Genomic DNA, 23285 nt, shown 5'->3' with positions numbered 1-23285 from the left:
CGCTGTTTGTTAATAGATATAGCTAGTGGTAAGAGCTGGTTGTGACATATCTAAAACATGAACCAAGTTGAGATATATGGTAAAAAGCCGCTTTGACACGTTAGGGATTTTAAAAAGTGTGAAATTACATCACGAAAAAAAACGCTGTAGAACATTATTCATTAGGTATTTTTTTTGAAAATTTGGGCACAAGCAGTTTGGAGTGTATTGTTTACACTGTATTTTTGTCGCTGTCACTTTTTCAAAAAATTGAGAAAAGCGTCACCCGAAAGTCGCAAATTGATATTGCGCAAGCACCTGAAAATGATACTACGAAACTCTGAGTATCGAACTGATGGAGAAATGCATTCAGAATGCAGCATTGGGGGATACTGTTATTCACCGCCAAGTACAAATTTGGAGTTCCGGAAGAAGTAAGAAAGCAGAAACATTCAAAGTTTGCCAAGAAATACATGATTTGGCAAGCGATTCGTGACCACTGGGACAGTAGACGGGAAAATCTACCTCAAGAAGTGTCTACAGAATCATCTGCTTCCTCTGTTGAAGCAACACGAGGGCCCTACGTTCTTCTGGTCAGAGCTTCATGCTACTATTAAAATTATGTTCTGTAGTAGTACGAAACCAACGGGGTTATTTTCGTTCCCCCCAACGCATCGGAACCAAGGCCCATCAGAAAATAGTGGGCTTATATGAAACAGATATTACGGAAGCATTCCAATTTGACCTCCTGGTCTGAGGAAGACATTAAGAAAAAGTTAGTTTATGTACAGAAAAAGCTGCAGTCTGGTGTTGTATAAAACCTATTTGGGGAGTTAAGCGTAAGGTGCCAGCGTACGGTGATGGTGTTGGAGTTGAATGTAATAAATATGCCAAAAGCTTATTTATGGGTTATGTTATATTGTCTAATAGTTTGAAATGGATCGGTCAATTAGGTAATTTCTAAAACGTTTTTTTTCCTTCGTTGTGGCACCGTTCACTTTTAGTTGTGTAAAATTGTCCGATTTTGTGCTTATCAATCGTCATTTGGAGGATATGTTGCTTTTCTCAGTTCATTCAAAGAAAACGACGGCTGAAGCGCATCGAGAGTTGAAAATCATTAACCAACGTACCGTGATTGGTTCACGCTGAGTTGGAAGAACTGGCTGGATGAGAATCCATGCCAAATGCAGGGACAGCGTGCTTCGGTACTAAATTTTACCTATCAAGCCATTTCCAAGCGATTGCATGGTTTTTCGCAATAAAGTTGTACTTCTATTAAAAACAAAAGAACGTAGTTGACCACCAACATTACTTTTCTTCATTTAAAACACTAGCACTGATTTGGAATTTTCCATTCACTCTACAGGAAGCAATATATAAGCTAAACTAAAACCACTAAGTTATACATTTAACATACTTAAGTCAGTTTAGAGAGTTAAGTCATTTGTAAATAATCTTAATTGTAACAACGTAAGTACATAAATTTTGATTAAAGACGACTTAGACAACTTTTTTGATGTTTTTCCTGGGTTTGCGGTTATATTGCGTAAACCGAATATGGATTATTTGAAAGAGTTTTAACTTGAATCTTAAAATCGAGCTTTCTTTAAACATACCTAGAGATGCAGACCGACCTCAAGAATCGAGCCCTGTGCTTGGATTTGATGGACATTTTTTCATAATAACGGTCTGGGGGGAGGCACCGCGGGAGGTAGTTTTGCGGTATTTTTTTTATTAATTATTCTTCATCGTGGGAATTTAGTGGACGTCAGACTACTTTTTGCAGAATTTCTAAGAATTTTTCGCCGCTAATACTAGGGGTGTGCGAAACTGGCTTTTCTGGTGTCGAAACGAAACGAAACGAAATTAACCCTTAATTTCGGTTTCGCCAAATTAGTCGAAACGAAATCAAGGTGGATTTCGAGTTCTCGATACGAAACGAAATTGGGCGAAATTTCGCGAAATTTAGAAAAATAAAATAAATGTTTCTGAAACATAGCATTACAACGATTTGTAACGTTGGAGCGTACGCTAACGAAGTACGAAGAGTAACGGTAAAAACTAAAATCTTGATGCATTCATTTATACAGATTATATTGCAGGTAATAGCACCTCGATAGATACAAATGATATAAAGGTCAAACTCGAAATGTCTTTGTAAATAATAATTTAATACACTTCTGAACTGATTCTTTTGGTTTGAATGCAACTTTGTTTAAAATAGTAATCCTTCTTTCATAGCACTTTCATCATTCAAAATCCAAGTTTTGTCCTAGAGCTCGAACTGGAAAACATGAGAGATGGTAGGTAGGTTTTCAACCATTCCTGTGAGTTTTGGTGTCCCTAGCAAAGATAACTTTTCCAAAGAGTTTTTCCCTATGCAAACGTAAAAGCGACGAATCCGATAAGCAATTCCTTGGCGGCCTTCTGATGCATTTCTGCATTCTCTAAAAGCAGCAAAATTCACAGGAATGGTTAAAAAGCTGTAAAACCTTTGGAGGGCAACTTTTTTGTCGCTTTTGTCGACCAGTGTAATTAAATTTTTTTAACACAGTTTAGTCAGACTAGACTAAGTGACATCTTTATCAATTCGAGGAAAACAAAATTTAAGTTAACTATTCTGTAAACTTTTAAGTTTTCAATATTTTTGCACATTTTTTAATATAACTTAAAATTACTTTTTAACTGAGCAGTTCCACAAAAAATGTCCCAGTTTCAATATTTTTTGTCATTTTAGATTTGGCCTAAACTTTGCATAAACGTTTCTATAGGCTGAGAAGCTATTTAAAATGCTATTTTGGGAGGGTTATTGTGATTTTAAATATTTTCAGAGCCAAAAGTTTTTTGATCAGTGTGACGTCTCTGGAAAAGTTTTAGACAGTAATTTTATCTTTCCGATAAAAAAAACTCTAAAAAATTCATTTTTTTAATTGTAAAAGAAACATTAAAATTAAAACTTATTTTTCAAAAATCTTTTTTTTTGTATAAAAATTACATAAAAATTATCGAAGCGATGAAGGAGTCAAAAAAAAAGTTATATTTAAAAAAAAATTTACAACATGTTTATTTTTGGAAGGACAATATTATTATCTACAACTTTGCCAAAGCCACTATGCCAATCAAACCAACTGTTTCGATTATAAAAATATTTTAATTACCCACAGAGTGTCCAATTGGAGATTAAAATTATTTTTCCAGCTAAATAGGTTTGTTCGACTGGCATAACTAGTGTCTCTGGTAAGGTTGTAGAAAATAATTTTGTCCTAAAAAAATATGCCCTGTGAGTTTCTGCGAGACCAAAAATAATAAAATGCATTTGGGACCATTTCAAACTACGTGGTCATATTTTGATCCTTTTTATACCCCCCTACTCCCCCGTGGTCTCTCGTGGTCTTTTGTTTTGTTATCTTATTCTGCAAATATATGTACAATAAAGTATGAAAAATTTATAAAAAAAAATTAAGGTTCAAGAAAACTGATTATTAGTTATTGCGCAAATTGTAAATAGAATTTTCAGTAATATCATTTTCTCACAACCAAAATAACAAATAGATAATGGTTGTTTAATTTTTAATAATATTTCATTGTCTTTAACAAATATAATAATTTCCTTACCTGAAAGTAATTTAAAATATGTTTTTCTGTTGAGAATATTCAAAATGATTTTTGATTTGTTGTTGAGTTTCAAAATAAATAAAATTTGTTTAAGTAGTTTGATCATCTACGATAAATTTTTCGCTTATAGTTACGGTAAATTGTATACTCATCTAGAAATCATCTAGAAAAATATTTAGTTGATAATAAGTAAAACCTTACTTTTAGTGATTTTCAGATATCGGATTTGTAACTTAGTTTTTTTTTAATAAATTACAAAGTTTTTGAATGTCGAACAAAATATAAACATCTTTCTTTCTTCCTTCAGTTCACGAACATCCAGGTTTTATATATTGTTTTTAAGACCAAAACGTTGATTTGTTTTACCGGTCGTTGAGTATTGAAATATTCTTCCAGGAAAAATAACACAAATCCCGACGCATTGCAAAATAGAACTATTATTCTAAAGAAGAAAATGCCATATAAGGCAAAGCCTGTTTAAAACAAAAACAAAAAAAATTCTTCGTTCGGATAAATTTGAAATATGTTTCAAAAATTTGATTACAGTTAATTGCTGACAACTCTATTAATTAGTCGTGTCAAATAAATTTATTAATTAAAAACCTAAATTAATCCACCTAGCGGTCAGACCCAGCCTTTCTCATTTAAACTTATTATATGTTAGAATAGATTTACACGATTTAAGAGAAAAAATACTCCTTGAAAATTTCTGCTGGTTTCAGCACAACTAACATTCATACATATATGAGCATACATTAAAACATATATATGCAAAAATAATGAAATAAATATGTTTCGAATACATCACGCAAAAATCCAGATGACTACTTCTGGTTACCGGAGTACATCCTAAAATGGCTAAATTTTGCCTAATCCGGGTATTTCGATGGCGAAGATGCCGACTTCATCCATTATGAGTATTGCGGAAGCGGTACACCCAAAGGCCAGAAATCAACTTAGGACGCCATTTCAAATTTCTAGATACTTAGTAGCTTCCGATTTCTGGAAAACAACCTTAAAGGGACAAACATTACCAATGTTTTTCAGGAACATTATCCCGGGCTCGAAAGCCGGGAGCAAACTTCATATTTCACTTTGAAACCCGATTTTGCAGCTTTCGGTTTCTGGAAAACATCCACACACCCACACACAAACATATACACAAATACATGCACACGTGCAGAAAATGCTCGTTTCGTCGAACTGAGTCGAGTAGTATATGGCATTCGACCATTTGGATCACTTTTCTACCTTTTAATTAGCCAGTGATCGTTAGGAGAAAGTCAATATGTTTACTTTCATTATGTGATTTCACATTTTTATGAACAACGGACAAAGTTACAATCCGAATACAATGAAATTCAATAGCAACCTATGGGGCAACTAGACCTTTCATTTGACACTAATTTTGTGAAAATCGGTTCAGCCATCTCTGAGAAAAATGAGTGAGTTTAAACAACCTCAGGATAACTTTTCTTTACATAACTTTTAAACCATATGCTCAATCATTACGAAATTTAAAAGTTAAGGGTTTTGGAGACAGCCCGATCATTTGAAACCAGTTTTATTGAAATCGGTTATGTGGTTTCTGAGATATTGATGTTTCGTGATTTTTACATTTTGATACATAACTTCTAAACTAAATATCCGATTACAATGAAATTCAATAGCAACCTATGGCACAATTAGACCTTCCATTTGCAATTAATTTTATGAAAATCGGTCCAGCCATCTCTGAGAAAAGTGAGTAAGAAAAAAAAGTTGCACATACACACACACACACATACACACATTCATACATACAGAAAATGCTCAGTTCGTCGAAAGGGGTCGAGTGGTATATGACATTCGGCCATTGGGACCACTTTTATACCTTTGGTTTTCCCAGTGATTGCTATACCTTTCTAGGAGAAAGGCAAAAATTGCGAAAGCTTCGTCTTGACTTAGTGGCAATAAAAAATTATAAGTCAGAAAAAAGACTACGTGGTCTATTCGTTAACCCCCACACCCCCCACGTGATTTTTCGTGGTCTTTTGATAACCTCCCCGTCTCCCTATATATGACTACGTGGTTTGGGAACGGCCTCTTTGGAACAAACCTAAAATTATTTTTCTTTCAACCAATCAACAGTTAGAATGGAATGTTGTAATGCAACAAACAAATAGTTTTCTCTTTACTCAATTAAGTTATTCGGAATTATCTTCGTTCTCTTATTTCTCGTTCTTTCTAACCTCTCTTTTCTTCTACCTTGTATATTCGTCAAGAGCAAAGTCAGAATCACCTCTATGCTATAATCTGAACTTGTTTTTGACATTGTAAAATTTTGTGTCCCCTAAAACAAGAGTAACATTTCTCAGTTATGTGTTCAACGAGAGCAAACCATGTACTTTTTATTCATTCATTGTTAAAGTATACTTTTTTGGTAACACGTTTAAAATATTTTTGATAAGGTACCTGGCAATTTTGAAACCTATGCTGACTTTGAAGTCAGAGTGTTTTGAAACAGTACTAAAAATTCAGGCAATTACAACTTTTTCTGCTTGACACATCGATCACTAAGTCTGCACACTATAAGGCATGATATCCCGTCAGCCTAGTGATAGCAATGAAATATCTGAAAAAAAAACACATTTAAATACACTACGGTGTGCGAAGAGGAGTCCTCTAACACAGAGAAATCCGAAAAAAAGGCTTGAAAATTTTTACAAGTCGAGTAGCATAGAACATTTGGCCTGTAAGATAGACCCGAGCAGAACAAAATATCATTATAATATCACAACCAGATATTGGAAATACACCTCATTTTGATCTTAATATGGTTTACATAGTTGGTAAAATAACAAAAAATAATACCAAAATATTGTTCCTCCAAGACTATATGAATAACAAAGCTTGATATTTCAATAACAAACCAAGAATTTGCTTTAAAAATCACGAAAATGACCGATTCAGATATTTTCAACTTATTGAACACTGATCGCATAACTGATACATCATAAATAATCAATGTCGAACAATTTTCACTTAAAAACTCACTTTTAATCAGATATTTTAGAATCATCTCAAACATCTCATTGAAGGCATAGCGAGATATGATATCAAAATTTTATGATATTTTCTTATGCACGTTTGAAACGTGAATATCTTTCAAATAACACGATAAGTCCTTATAACTAAATATGTTATTGATGAGTTATGATTTTGTTATCCTCTCCTGCCCGGGGAGCTTCAGAGCTTTAGTATTGACAAAAACTGCTATGCCCTCCTAAACGAAAGACTAAAAGTGACCTCTTTAACCTTGTGGGCTGCAAATATAACCACATTTTGATGTACGTAAAAGATGCGTAAAATTTATTCCTACAAAAAAATTACTAGATACCTTGTAGTGCATTTGGACGGCTTCATATTCCTCGAATATGACTTCAGTGATGACATGAATTTTATGCTCTGCGTGAATAAAAAATATCTCCCGCATGATGTTACGGTTTTGTCTTTAAAAACAAAAATTACCGGCTGAGAGTTTATTCTTCTATGTCTGACTTAGTATACCAGATATCTGTTGAGATATATTCAATTTAATTTATAGTCGCAATGAGCACAAACCAAAATAATGTAATAATGTGCATCGGAAATTTGGTCCGAAATTTCGCGAAATTTCGTAATCGTCGAAATTGGAAGTTTAATTTCGCGAAATTTTAGGCGGAACTAAGCGAAATTTAACGAAATTTTTCGGCAATTTCGCGAAACCGAAATTTCGCGAAATTTCGGGAAATTTCGAGTTTTGCGAAATTATACGAAATCATTCGAAATCTCGCACAGCCTTAGCTAATACATATAAGGCTGATACAAATTTAGAATTCTTTTTATGTCCAAGGTTATCAAAGTTAGCAGAGGGGGTGGCAAAAAATAAATAACACCGAGACGAAAAAAAAAATATCTTTGATCAAAGTTTGTGTGCAGTTATGACGTTTGTAACTTGCACTCAAATATATGTTGAAAAATAACACTTTATTATTATTATTATTTATTTCGCTTGCCTTTTGTTCTTCCCCTTCCAATTTTTTCTTCCCCTTCCAATATTCAAGATTTTTGAACGGGGGGGGGGGGGGGGGGATTGACATAAAATGAAAATAACATTTGTAACGGCCTTATATAATAAATCACATTAGAAGATCTTTCATTTGAGATGGAAAATCAATACTCTGTGCTTTCTTTGAAAAGTAATGATTTTTAAAAAAATAACATTTTTGAAAAATCACGTTATTTGAGTGTTTCGCATCACTCTAAAGGGTCTAATGTTTTTGAATTGTAAGCTTTGCAGAGTTTGAAAAGTAATAAAATCTTACAAAAGGCTTGAAAGCATAACTAATGAAGCTATCAAAACCAGGCAAGCTTAAAAAGATCCACAAAAGTTGGAGCGCTAAAAAAAGTTTCCAAATACTCTGAGGAGCTCAAAAAAAATCAAAAGGGCTCAAAAGAAAACAAATAGATAAAACAGTATAAATACCTGAAAAACTTTCACAAAAATAAGCTTTAACATGCTTCAATTCTCGAAAAAGCTTAAAAAAATTTGGAAACTCGAAAACCTTCGCTTGAGTTAAAAAAAAACTCCAAAAGCGTTTGATATCTTTGAAAAGTCGCTGAAAAGCTTTAGAAAGCTATAAAGAAGTTCCAGTTAAAAATAGTTCAAAAGCAAAGCTTTGGTGCTGCATTCCTATTCGGAACTTGACCTTCCGTTTATTTATACACATACTTCGCAGCCGACTGTTTTAGTGTATCGTACCTCGAGACCATCTAGGAAATAAAATAGTTCATGTTAAGAGTTGTAAACAGGCTCAGATAAGCGCTCTAGAGAGCTTGAAAAAACTCAAAAAAGCTCAAAAAATTAAAAAAGATTAAAAGAGCTCAAAAAAAGTTAGAATTTTTTTGAAAGCTTTGCTTTAAATAGCTCTCTCTCACTTCAAAAAATAAACATAATTTTTTTCCAGTATTTTAGGAAATTATACAGAAGTCATCTATTTCACGTTACACTAATTATGTAAAAGAGTAATAGACAGACGATTCACGATCCCAAAATATATCGATCGATAATTTTATTAATTCTTCTATAAATCAACATTTTTACCCTAAAAATGTGGATCTTGTTGTACCATTGCCCAACAAAAAATTGTTTTAAAGCAATCGAAACAACATTATAGAATGGATTTTAGATCCGTTCTTGATTTTGTTAGATTTAGTTTCAAACGAACAGACTTTCTCGTATCTAGTGCAGTTTTATCTCCTTTAGTTGCCGACGTTCCCTTCGATAGCCTTCGAGGCAATGTCATACAACGCAAAAACACGTTTTATAAATAATATCACTTGACATATATAAATATACCAGTTGAGAAATCTAACAAAAAAGTCAACTTCACAAATGTCGTTTTCAAAGTAGTAACCACTCTGGTTGAAAACCAGAGCAGTTTGGCAACGTAGTTGTAAGGCGCATAACGGCTTCAATTCTGAATGAACTCGACCTTTTCTAGATAGGTTCAACACATTCAAGAGCGAATCTAGTATGTATACTTTCTATCGACAATCCGCACGTAAATACACGAAAGCTGCGCAATACAATCTACGTTCGTCCGGTCCGGTTGCTGTGTGCCATTGAGGGTGGCTACCGCGCGCCGCCACCACTTTTTCCCAGTAAAACCGATGATAGATGGGAAATTGATTGGATTTTCCATTCAATGAAAACCAGATGTTGCACCGCCTGTGGCTCTGTTGCCGGTGGCACAGCCCTCGATGGTCACGTCACCATCGTTTGAAAACAATTAAATTAATTACGGGAAAAAATAATTACGAATATATTCATCGGCCGCTAAAAGCCATCGCTGGTGAGCAGACAGTTGAGTTAAGTGGGAAATAATGGACGGACGGTTTTAATCTGTACCCTTGGAAGGATACATTGTTTTCCAACTGTGATGGGAGGAAAGCAATCGTCACAAGAATAACAGCTTTGTTTGGCATGCGGGTGCAATTATTGCAACCGCAGGCGGGTCAAACAAACACGTAATGGATATCATTTGAAATTTTTTTTTCAACCTAAATTTAATATTTTTTGCAAACATTATTCGTTTTGATTACGTTTTTTTTTCAGACATTTCAATCGCACTGAATTAGGCTCCTATCCCAACTGGTACAGTTGGGGGCGGAAAACATTGGAATGGAGTAACAGTAATGTTCTATAGGACCACTCACTTACCTATGCTGGTATCGTAGGCGTGCAGGTACTCCGATGTCATAAACTGTGACACTAATGAGCTTTTTCCAACGGCAGCACCGCCCAGCATTAGCACCCTGCGTGCCCGTGTTGAGAGCGGAGGCAACCGCCGCAGCCGTATCGGAAGTAGTTGGTGTCGATTTTCCGGTACGTGTAATGTTGCGAATTTCCGATGAACAGTTTTCAGTTCGTGTGAATGTGTTGATTAGTTCAGAGATAAAATAGAACGAGTAAATTAGAACATTGCCAGTGAGGACAACGGGCGTTCGCTTTGGGACGAGAAAAGTGCGTGGGGCAAATGCCTCCGAACATGGATAACATTTCAGCATCACAACGTACGAACCCCCGGGCCGGGAGCAGAACGGTCGTAAACCATATCTGTACTTACTTGTACGGGCCGGAGGCAGGATTGGATGTACTGCTTTCCCTACTGGATGCCAAACTGCACGTGGCAGACGTCCGAGCGGATCCTGCTCCTACTGCTGTTAGATGTTCAGTACTGAAAAGGAGAAAAAAAATTGTGGGCTATCGTTTCGAACTAGGGTGGCATAAAGTGTGCAAAGCTTTGAACGAAATTAAATTTAGTTTTGGTGATGCCTTCGTTAATGCAATTTATAACATACGTGGAAATAATGAAATTCTATAATCATAACTCCTCTCCAACCTTTCACTTAGATTACACCATAGCTTGCATGTACAGCAATTACAGCAGAAAACGATACTTGAAGGAGTTTTCCGAACATCGCTTTGCTAACGAGCAGCAAAATTTTCTAACACCCACTACAAACAGTGAGCTAATAAACAACATCATCAAACTAATCACAAAGAAAGTTACAAGATGATTGCAGAAGTTGGTAATTCTTTTTTAACGCTCAAACCGCACGTCAGAAAAGGCTATGCTGAGTTCCTTACGTAATGCTGTGAATTGATGAGACTCGATTGAAAAATTGACTTGATCGTTTATAACACGCGCCACGATATATAGTTTGTGGAAGGGCTTCATGCTGTTGTTTCATCAAGTGATTATAATTTCATCATGCAAACACAGCACCCCCTCACAATGGGAGAGAAAATTCGTTGGTGTCGTACAGAAATCTTCTGCGCGGTGGATTCTATCTACCTTCATGATAATGAGACCGTGGACTGGTAATTTGTAGCTTGTTGTGTGCTTATTTTTGTCTTCATTAAATTTTCCTCATTTCCCTGATTGCGAAAATTGCTAACAGTGGTTGAAGATTGGATTTCGTATTTCACCCTCTTTTTCGATGTTAGTCGTTTGGGAATGAAGTTCACCTTCTGTTACACGCGTTGTTTTTTCAGAGTGATCTGGAACTTTTTGATACTGTTTGTATATTGAGTTAATATGTGAATCAACTTTTTTCGTGTTAAGCCATTTCTAACAAACGCTATTGAATTGACTTGATGATGTTTCCTTTCCATTTTCCGCAATTTTTGAAAACCCTTTAGTTCATTCTAAACAAAAAGAATCAAGAACTTTGTTGTCTATTCTGTCCATTTATCTTTATGAATCTATACTAGTATTCATTTTTTTCTTTAAACCATTGAAAAGAGTTACAATAAGACAAGTAACTTTTTTTTTGTACGCTGTTGAAACTTTTATACATTTGCATATCACGAATTGAAAAATATACCAAAGCATTCAAAAATATCTTGTAAGGTTGTTTCAGTCAGATAGGTTTGCATGACAACATTTACCTTTTTACTCTGTGATCACTATTTCACTGTTTTCAAACCATCAACATGAGGTATACTATGCAACTTTTGAAGGTTTTCGGATTGTTAATATTTTTCATAAAATTTTTGTTTTAGTCTAAAATTATTTTTTTAACTTTTTAAACATTTCTTTGAATTTGAATGCCCCTAGCTATTACCAAAACGCGTCGACTTACGTGAGAGTTCGCATAGTAATTGCTTATCGGCTTCGTCGCTTCAAAGTTATGTTTACGACACAACTCATTTAAGTCTCTGAATAAATGTTAGTTACTGGAGGCACCAAAATTCATAGGAATGGATAAAAACTTATAATCTTTCATTTTTCTAGTTGGAGCCTCAGAGGCACATCTGCGTTGACCAGTATTATTCTGTTGTTGTTGTTGACCTTTTTACATTGTTACCTTTTTTTTCTAAGGTGTGTTCAACTGTAGAATGGCGAAACCACCTAGTATAGATATTTTCGATACCAAGATTATGGCCAGAAGCTGGAAATTCAAGTTGGCGACAATCGGTTTTCAGGAAACAACTTAATAAACACTAACCAATAGTTGTATTTCCGGAATCGAAATGCTACTCAGAGGCCGATGATTAAAGATGGCAACTTTCGATCACTGGAAAACAACTAAAATTTGTCAAATTCAATCCAATATGATTATTTCCGGAACGGGATTGACGCCCTGAGGCTAGAATTCGATCCAAGATGCCATTTAGAAATTTGAGATGGCGACTTCCAATTTCCAAATACCATCCGGTATTGATCGAAAATCCAACTCAGACGCCATTTTGAAATAGAAAATGGCATTCATAATCGAGTACACAATAAAAATCAATTAAACTACTAAGCGCGCTACTAAGTTGTTGCTGTTTGTCAACAGATGGCGCCAGCAGTAAGAGCTGGTCGATTTTAAAACGTACAGAACCAATCTGAGACATATGAGATATTTTTCCCTTGTAAGAGACTGAACCACTGCGACCATTATTTGAACTAAGACTTAATGCGTACGAGTAGGTTCACGCACTGCGTTATGAAGTTTATTACCTAACCGGGACTCTACCTCCAAATATCGGCAGGTTCTACGTGTCGCTTACCGAAAATTTACAATCTGCGTTGTATTAATACTTGGCATCCGCACAGTAGGTGTTCCAATGTATCGCTATCGATGCCACAAAGGCGACATTTATCATCATTAAGTTTGCCTAGCTTCTTGAGATGATGCTTGACAGTGACAGTGCCCTGTGATTAGACCCCTGAAAGTTTTCAGGTCTTTCTTATTGAGCCTAAGAAGAACGAAGTTCTTCTCGTGACTCTATGAATTTTTACGACTGTTGTAACCAAAGTTGCTGATTATCACAATCATTCATGATTCATCATCGTCGCTGTTCACTAGTGACTTGGTACTATAGCTGCCGCCTATCGCATCATCAAGTGCGAATAACAGTGCTCAATGAATTGTTTGGAAGTACACTAAAGTCGCTTTTTACGCGGGAAATACATGCCGCGTAACAAAACGCGTAAAAAACGCGTAAATTCCGGAATCCGCGTAAAATAAACCGTGTAAATTCCAGAGTCCGCGTAAAAAAAATTGCGTTAATTCTTCATTTTGAGTGAAGAGAAACCGAAATCTGCGCACAAAAAAAAAATACGCGTAAATTCCGCAATCCGCATAAATTCAGGAATCTGCGTAAAAAAGCCACGTAGAAAAAGCCCGCGTAAAAAACGCGTAAAAAGCGACCTTAGTGTATTCTATTCTTTAATTCTTCTCCTGCTATTGTATCTCACTGAGTTACCACATTCGGCCACCCGAAAAAAAGTTACTCACCGGCAATTCGACTTACAGTAGAGGGAAGCGAACGAATCTAGCGAAGCGAACGAAGCGTCAGGAAAGACCAATGACGTTTACAAAGGAAAAAAACACCGTTGGTTTTGGTGAGAATAGATTCGTACAAGACAAAAATAAACGTCGCCGCATAGGGTGGGTAAGCGAATTATCTGTTTATCGGATAGGGTGTTCGATACATCTGAGAAGTGATGTATTCATGACAGATTAAATTTTGCGGAATATAGTTTAAGGAATTAGGTTAGATGTTCGCACGTATTGTTTGAGATGTTTAAAAAAGAACAAATGACATTCTTTCAATGTATGTTTTTATATTTATTTTTCTTGGGGTCAGCTGATTGTAGGTTTCTGAAATTTAAAATGATTTTACCAAACTGAAACCATCGGTAAGGCACTGATATTTTATTGCTCCTGTGCAGTGTTATGAAAATTACTGCAAGACAATGACAGCAAATTTTCAACTAATCCGGCTCTCATTGTATTGCACAGCTCTTTCTGCTTCTCGCACGTTCGGTAAACAGTCCGACAGCAACTGACGACAGCACACATGCAATTCCCAACGGGCTGTTATTTTCATCTCCTTATGAATGTTGGCTATTCCAAGCTGTCGCAAATGACAGTCTATAATCTTCCGACATCCTTCAGCACGAATCCGAGCGGGATGAAATAATTCACGACAGTAAGGCCGATGAAAGAATGAAAATGAGATGGTGCGAAGCACGTTTTTTCTTACGTGGGAAATAATATCAACAATGGAAACGGTTTGCTTTGTATTATGTCACCGGCCTGTGAAAAAGGAGAAACGAAAAAATGCGAGTCGATGACAGCCGCAGCCGATCAGCAGGCTGTCAACAGCAACAGGACATCCTCAAAATGAGCAAACTATTGTCGAATTCGTTTTTACGGCAGGACTATCCCGTCCCGGACTACGCTTTGCAGCTGAAAAAAAAACACTTTCCGAGCAGTTGCAATGGTGTGCGTAATACCAGAGGTAACTGTCACTTTTGTTTTGGTCATTATCGCCATTGTCTTTTATCGCATTTGTGCTACTTTACGAATAATTTGCCAATTTACTGGAAAATGACAAAATAACAAAATAAAATAAATAAAATTCAACCTGATGTTTGACACGCGAAGAACGATAATCAAAGCAAACCGATTTTGACACATTTTTTTTCGATTTTGACACATACGTGTGAATGTGTTGGTGTCTTCAAAACTGCACTCTGTTTCTTGCGCGGACTGTCCATGACAGAAAAAGGATAGTGCGGGATAGTCCGGAAAATGTAAAAAAAAACAGTGATAGGACAAAGTGTAGTCCGCGGGGTAGCTACACCGCAAAAACGAAAACGACATAAGCTGTCATGTCCGAACGATCGAAATACATGCGTAAGAATGAGCTGTCGTGCGCAGCACATGCTCAGATGCTTGTCATGCTGTGACAGAAAATACAACAAGGGGCACTCGAATACGTGTATCACTTCTATGTTGCCACCTGCATCCGGTGCGGAACTGTTTGGTTGCACCCTCCACCCCCCTCCAGAAACGGATTGAAAAATTAAATGTTGTTCAAAAACATACAAATATTTTCTAAGGGATCCGATACACTGCAGAGTTAAAAAATACTAGACTTCATTAAAATCAATGAAAAAATTATCTAAAACTTCTTCAACATCGATCGCCTTGGTTAGTTCGTTTTCAACAGACGAGATCGACATTCATACGAGAATGCTTCGAAAAACGTTTTTGTTTCTATGAAATCCCAATTCATGATAAATGCAAGTATTTCACGTGATCTTGAATTGCTACTTCTGCAGCAATGTCTTCGAAATCTTAGGATTTTCATTAGAAATTCTTCTTCCGAAATCCCGTTCTCAGCTCTCGAACAAATTTTTCCAATTGTTACATCCCAATTATGCTTTCTCCTGCAACATTCAAAAAGCTGTACGAGCTGTTTGGCCGGGTATTAGTTTTATTGAATTTGATGCGGTTTTTGGCACATACTATTGATGACCCCTTGAGCGGTACCTTTCGTGTTAATATGCCCCATTGGATCACAATGAAGTTGTCAAGCTTTAAATGATAGGTTGGCTCTGACAGGTTGGCTGTTAGTAGACTGGGAACTCTGCCTGAAATCGAGCCACAGTTTTGGCAGCGCAGTCTTTTGAATAGTGGTGGAATTGATGCATACTAGTGGGTGTGCTTGCGATGCGAATGCAACCGAAGGCACAGGCAGGACCATCACATACGCATGTCTTCGTAGCGATGTTATTAGCAAAGCAAACCCTTGGTGCTACATTCCGATACGGAACTTGACTTTCTGTTTGTTATACACCGACTTCGCAGCCAACTGTTTAGTGTAAAGGACAATTGCAACAAAAACTGGAGAAAACTGGATATAAAAATTTAAACCTTCTGCAGAAATTTGTTTGATGTTCGGTACAAGAATGTTGCGTGAATAACAATCATTTATATATGTATATTGCACCGTATTATTTCATGCAAACAAAAATCATGGATGCCATTTTGATTTTTCACTGATGAAGATTATATTAACTAGGTATAAAGTCTAACGTACCGTAAACTGGGGTGACTTTGATCACCGGGGTGACTTTGATCACTGTACCTCTTTTTTGAAAATGTGGTAAAAAAGCGCTCGTAGTGCTTGGGAATTGTCGTGATCTTCACTGAATGCGTGGATATATGTTCGCATTGCTACTACTCATGCATTTCCTGCTATTTCAAGAGTGTTTTTCATGCTAGAATATTAATTGAAAATAAAGTGTATTTTTGGCGATTTTTGTTGCATACAAACAATCGGTTCAAGCAGATTCAAAACAACAAGTATACGCAATACGTAAAGTTTTTTTTATTTTGTTCCCAGATTAGTTCTTAAGATAAACAAATATTATAACAATACATTTTATTGTTATTTTTGCAAGTTTTTCCTCAAAGGCAATGTTGAGTCCCAATATTCTCCACAGCGTATTACATATTTCTTCTTAACAAAAACCCAAGACGTGAAGTAACATGCAAATTTGGCCAATTTCCTAAGTTATATTCCTCTCGGACTAGTTTTTGATGATTCTAGACCACCTGCTCTCTCAGTGGATAACAATTCATATATATTCTAAAAAAATTTTATGAATCTTGTACATTCGCCATTATAAACTGTTCACGTAGAATGTGAATGGCCCCCAAATTGCTTTCCATATTTATAAACTCGTTTAAGCCGTTTAAGGCTGTTCAATTTAGTAAAAGTAGCAAAGTGTTACACCAAATTCATCAAAATAATGTAGTGATCAAAGTCACCCCGGAATGATGATTGGTGTAAAATTTTTAGAGCATATTTAAAAACAGCAAAAATGCTGTTAAACTTTTGAAGTAGTGACTGAATCATTTTCAATGCATGCCAGTACTTATTTTAAAAATATCGAATAATATTGTTCTCAGTATATTCTGAAAATATTTGAGATACAATCAAAAAAGTGATCAAAGTCACCCCAGTTTACGGTACTCGAAATTTTGAAGCGGCGACTGGAATTCGATTAAAACCAGAGAACTGAAGGGCATGAATGCACAAAATATTGAAAAGATCATAGGTTTGAGGGGAAAGAATTCAATAAATAAGATGACTAATAGAAAGCTGGATATATAGGCGTTCCCGAAAAATACTGGAGATATACAGGAAAAACTGGAGGGTTGGCAACGCTGATCTGGGAGATACCACCTTGTTATTACTAGCTTATTAATTGCAAGCTTCCGCCTTTAATGGAATGAACAGTTTTTATTAGAGGTTTGTCATTCATATGTTGTCGATCCAGAGATGCCAGTTTTCTTGATATGATGTTTTTGATGTTAGTGTACTTAGAAAATAGATAGGTGGAGTAAGCTGAATGACTGTAACGGGTAACGAATGAAATTTGGGACTCTTTTTCTACTGCTGTAAAAAAGTGGATGTACTTAAAAGACTAATTTATTTCTCATGAAGATACATTTATTATTAACAAAAAAAAAGTTCGGTAACCGACCTCCCGACGAAACTTTTTTATGAGAAACAAGATCATTGTACTGCCTTTACGTCGGCTTTTCGAATGTATCTAATAGTTTTACCAATCAACTGTTTGCAGCTCGTTGATATCCTGTTGTTTTTGCACCGAAGGAACTTAAAATCCCAAAGAAATCGTCGATTGGGCGACACTGAAACAGATTCATTGGGTTGTGTATTTGGGGTACAAATGGAGTCGAAGAACGTTTGTGTTTTTTGGCGTGATGTGATGATGTTTTATTTGGCCAAAACACATACCTTTCATCGGCCTGGTGTTTTTGAAGAAATGGAATCAAAATTTGGTTCAAATATTCGTCTTTATCTTGATCTTGATTGATAACCAAACCACTAGGCTTGAATCATGGATTTAGAAAAGAAGGAAGAAGTCCTTTTTTGCCCACTACTTTGGCTGGTCGTCCACGACCTTCCTGGCGGATTATTGTTGAGCTTTGTAGGAAATTATACAGGTAATGTAGAATTAAACGTGCAGGAAAGGTGAATAGAAGGAGCCTGAGCATTAACTCATGCCTCATGTTTTTTGGCTTCGAATGACAGGATTCTATTAAAATTTGAGCCCATGACCACGCGCTTGTTAAAGCTGACTCTGTAACGACTACGCAGTTCTCAGGTATTATGCGAAATGTCCAGAAACCAAATGTCTTAAAAATAATGTGGTGTTGACTTCAAGAAATAAAAAAAACATTTTGTTTTTAAAACGACTTTCTGGCAAAGTCTTCCAGCTTAAAAACTTTCCAACTCCCGGAAAGTCGATTTCAGTGTAATCGGGCTCGAGTCGATTTTAGTATTATAGTCTGATTGCAAAGGCTAGGGTAATTTTTTAGACTTTTGCATAAGTACGGATAAAATAACGATAGCCCGGCATCAAGACTGTTGCTAAGTTAAATTTATTAAACAAATTGTACAAAAACCTAACCCGCTGAAACCCCAGAAAGGCACAATAGTCTTTTCCGATTTTTATAGTTTTTTTTATTAGTTCTCAAAAAATAAAAACTTTAACGCTATTCTTTTTTTCTTGTTGTCTACTTATTTCACTACCATGTGGCCGCCTTTTTTTCTCCCGCGGGAAACATGGTGTCTAGTATCAGCACTTTATTCCGGCGAAGGAATGTCGGTAAAATATACTATTTCTGACCATACAACGGAAGGCAGCATCGAATGCCTGTCTGTCTGTGGGAGTTAAGTTTTGTGATTTATTTTATGGGGACGTTTTTCGAGAAGATGAAACTTTCGAGATTTACAGAATTCGAACAGTCGATTTCCATTGGTACCATACTGTTCATGTGATGCAATAAACTTCAAATCTAATATTTTTTCGCGAATGGATAATTGACTTAACGTAACGGTTTATTTAAATAACACGTGTGTTGCATGGTAAGCAGTATCCCTAGTGATAGCACGAAATCACTTCATCTTTTACGATGTTCTCTTCTATTCTCTTTCTTCAATACTTTTCCGCAATCATACCCTTGATACTACTTGTACTGATAGTGAGTGACTTAAGTGTGCCATCTCTCTCTTCAATATTCTCAAAATTCACATTTTTTCCCCTGTGGATTAGGTTTTACATTCATCCTGTTTGAGTATAACCATAATTGTAGCAAACGCATTATTTAGAACTTGACGAATAGTCATTCAGTAACTCATTTATTATTGTTTCTTGAAAGAAAGATTTGAGTAGACAAATAATCGCAAATAGGTTCCCGTCATAGAGGAGATTGCTACCTAAATAAGCCCCGACCGACCCTTCGTGCGGGTGCTAGATTAGAAGCAGGTATAGAATTTCGAGATCCGTGCGAGGCCACTAATCGTAAGCGGTCTATTTTCTTAGTCTGTTAGGTTTAGCCAGCGTCAATGACTATGCGAATTATGGGCGAGTAATGCTCAAAGAAAAGGGCGATAAGTCCTATTATCAGCCGGCGCGTCTGCGTACGCATTATCATCTTAAGTAGGGAAATAGAGAATGCAAATCCGGCGCTTTGTAAAGCATTGTAACTATCTGAATGAATGTTGTCGTAGGCGCGTGTAAAGAAAGCCGATAACGTTCGAAACCTTTTTTCCGTTCAGGTACCGGATTAAGGGTAGGCAAATTTGACCTGACTAGACGAATGGAAATTCTGTCGCGTTCTTTTTTGTTCCCTTACGAAGATTAGGAGAATCTTCTCTCTCATTTTCTCTTCCATACGTAGGCATAGTTCGTAAGATTCCAATTTGTAAATTTTTGTATATAAACCCGATTTGCTACCGAATAAAATCATACCACTAGCAAAATCGAACTCGCGTAGATCTTTCTTCATCCGAACGTTAGATTTCAGAGGTTGTCCCTTGCGTGTTTAAGCCTTTCGAATGCGAAAAGGACCTTTGCACGTCGGTTAAGATAACCCGAGGAATCTAACACTTTTTAAAAGAAAGACGTTCTTCACATAAACTCCTGAAGTCGACAATAATTGTATGAAACTCTCTGTGAGCTGTAAATTTTGGTCTATTTTCTATTCTAAATCCGCTTCCGCTACAGTTAGTTCTAAGTGAATGGCTTGTTGGGATGTTTTTGTAATGACAAGCAAACGAAAACGCTAACGCAAGTGGGATTTTATAAAGATTTTGGAAAATGATTGATGTCTCAGTGCAACAGATGCATGTGCCGTGACCTACCTGGAGTTAGAACTTGCTACACTGTTGTTGGATTTGCTCCGACGACTCTTCAGGGAATCGCCCCGATTGATGACGCCTTTACCGGTGATGGAAAAATGCCTCAGCCTGTAGTATTCCTCTTCAACACCGGTGTTGGGCATGGATGCCACTCTGAAAATAGCCGGGAAAATGGAATCTTGCTTAAGGAGCAATAATTAAGTTGAATACATATTGAGGATATGATTTCAAAGTAGGAAAATGGTAGAAAACACTGAAGTGAAATGCGTTTGATTAATTTATATGCAGTTGTGACTTATATTTTTAACAATTAATAACAAAACATGTTATGTTCACTCTTCCTACAATTGTAACTTGATACATGATTTGTTCTCCTTGCCTGCCAGGATATAATGTTTTATGCTAAACGTACTTCTAGTCTGCTCGGCTGGAATTCATTTTTTTATATCCACAGAGGGTAGTGCTTATCTTTCTTTTCGTTTGGAATTGATTACCTATTACTAACACAAGAACGGATTTCATTTTCAGTTTCTGTTGTTCGAATGGAAGAGGAAAAAAATGGAAACAAAGAATATTTCATGAACTAAATACATTTTTGCCTTTCTTCTAGAAAGGTATAGCAATTACTTGCAAAACCGAAGATATAAAAGTGCTCCAAAGGGCCGAATGGCATATATCACTCGACTCAGCTCGACGAGCTGAGCATTTTCTGTATGTATGTGTGTGTGTGTGTGTGTGTGTGTGTGTGTGTGTGTGTGTGTGTGTGTGTATTTGTGTGTGTAAGTGCAGATTTTTATTCTCACTCACTTTTCTCAGAGATGGCTGGACCGATTTTCATGAAATTAATTGCAAATGAAAGGCCTTGCCGTCCCATGAGATTCTATTTAATTTCATTGAAATCGGATCAATAGTTCAGAGGTTATGTATCAAAATGTAAAAATCATGAAACATCATTATCTCTGAAATCACACCACCGATTTGAACAATATTAGTTTCAAATGAACGGGCTACCTGAAAAACCCTTAACTTTTGAATTTTATAAAGATTGAATTCGTGGTTCAGAAGTTATGAAAAGAAACGTGTTCTGAAGACTGTTTAATCTCACTCATGTTTCTCAGAGATGGCTGGACCAATTTACATAAAATCAGTGCCAAATGGAAGGTCTAGTTGCCCTAAAGACCCTATTGATTTGTTTTGCAATCGGACTTTTACTTTGCCTGTTAAGTTTAAAAATGTGAAATCCAGCTATGAAAAGGAACATATTCCGAAGATTACTTGGACTCACTCATTTTTCTCAGAGATGGCTGACCCGATTTCCACAAAATTGGTGTCAAATGAAAGGTCTAGCTGCCTCATGACACTCTATTGAATTTTACTCTAATCGAACAGTAACTTCGTCTGTAATATACCGAAATGTGAAAATCACGAAACTTCATTATCTCAGAAACTACACAACCGAATTGATCAATATTATTATCAGATGAGCGAGCTAGTTAAGGGTTAACTGATGAATTATGATTGAACACGTGGTTTCAAAGTTTGGCTGCCCTATACGTTCGCATTCAGTTTGATTGTAATCGAACTTAAGCAACCGTTATGTATGAAATTGTTAATAAAATAACGAAAGTCTATTATCACAAAGATAACATGACTTATTTGAACATAACTAGTGTCAAACGAGCGAATCATCTCTCAAACTTACAAATAACAAACTTCATAATGATTTGACATGTGGCTCAAAAGTTATGGAAAGAAAAGAAATTCAAAGACTATTTATAACTATACCTGCTTTGATCGATATATGAGGCCTCAACATAATTTAAATGTGGTGTCGTACTATTTAAACGTTCCAAACTCATTGATTCCTTGCGATGTGTTTAAAGTCTCCAAACGCACGACGAATTGGCCATAGGATATGATCAAAATCAAATAACAAATCGTTTAAAATAATTGGTTTTATCGAAATGACAACATCCTCGACTTTTGGCTTCTGTACATCGCCTTAATTCTGAATATATTCATATTGGGAGGTATTTAGTTATCTTGGTTGTTTTCCAAAAACTAAAAGTGATCGTCTTTAAGTACAAAATGGTGTCCAGGGTCAGTGTTTGGTTTCTTTGCATCATCTTGATTACGGAAATATCCATGTTGAGTATTATTTGGTCATTTTCGACTGTTTCCTATATGTTGCCATTTAGCGATTTAAAATGGTGTCTGAGGTCAATTGTTAGCTCATTGCAACATTCTGGTTCCAGAGATACTTATATTGGATAGTATTTGTTTTTTTTTTTATTTAGGCTGTTTTCACAAACCGGAACTCGAGCGTCATTCTGGTTGAAGAAAAACCCATATTGGGTGTTATTCGATCATTTTCGGCTGTTTTCCTGGAACCGGCTGCCGCTGTGTATCATTCTAGATCCGGAGATACTCATATTGGGTGGTATTTGGTCACTTTGGGCTGTTTTTCAGGAACCGAAAGTCGTCATTTTGGACTTTAAAATTGCCTGTGAAATCAATTTCTGTCATCTGGTCGTAACACTGGTTCCGAAAACATCCATATTAAATGGTGTTTGGTTATTTCCGGCTGTTTGCCAGAGCCTGGAAGTCACAATCTTAAAATTCAAGATTGTGCCTGTGATCAATTTTAAGCTTCTGTCCATCTTTCTGGTTCCGGAGATACTCATATTTGATGGGAATTGTCTATTTCAGGCCGTTTTCCAGAAACCGGAAGTTGCCATCTTACAATTCAAAATGTTGTCTGGAGTCAATTTGTGGCTCCAGTGCATCATTACGGTTCCGGAAATACTTATATTGGGAGGTATTTGGTCGTTTGCAGCTGTTTTTCCGAAACCGGAAGTCGCCATGTTGGATTTCAAAATGGCATTTGAAGACAATTTCGATCGATTTTAACTTCTGTGTATCATTCTAGATCCGGATATTACTATATTTTTGGCTGTTTTCCATAAACCGGAAGTTGCCATCTTACAATCCAAAATTTTGCCTGAAGTCGATTATGAAACAAATTTGTTACCACTAAGAACATTCACATGCTAAATTTGGTTCCATTTACTCGGTTAGTTCTCGAGATGTGCAGAAATTTGTGTTTCATTTGAACGGCACCCCTCCCTTCCAAAAGAAGCAG

General features: G+C 36.2%; 1 protein-coding gene across 4 annotated transcripts in view; it reads right to left on the bottom strand.

The window, feature by feature from the left end:
• The window catches only part of LOC129725720 (uncharacterized), a 500714-nt gene that overhangs the window by 53390 nt on the left and 424039 nt on the right, over window positions 1–23285 (bottom strand). For all 4 annotated transcript variants that reach the window (XM_055681833.1, XM_055681835.1, XM_055681832.1 and 1 more), the window contains 3 exons: window positions 20147–20296; window positions 10245–10355; window positions 9839–9933 (listed from right to left, as the gene is read on the bottom strand). In XM_055681833.1, the coding sequence (XP_055537808.1) occupies window positions 9839–9933; window positions 10245–10355; window positions 20147–20296 (356 nt within the window). The remainder of the gene's footprint in view (window positions 1–9838; window positions 9934–10244; window positions 10356–20146; window positions 20297–23285) is intronic.

The sequence above is a fragment of the Wyeomyia smithii genome, chromosome 2 (assembly GCF_029784165.1).
Source record: "Wyeomyia smithii strain HCP4-BCI-WySm-NY-G18 chromosome 2, ASM2978416v1, whole genome shotgun sequence".
In the NCBI taxonomy this organism is placed as follows: domain Eukaryota; kingdom Metazoa; phylum Arthropoda; class Insecta; order Diptera; family Culicidae; genus Wyeomyia; species Wyeomyia smithii.
The sequence above is the reverse complement of the archived record's forward strand: the minus strand, read 5'-3'. Positions and strand labels throughout refer to the sequence as shown.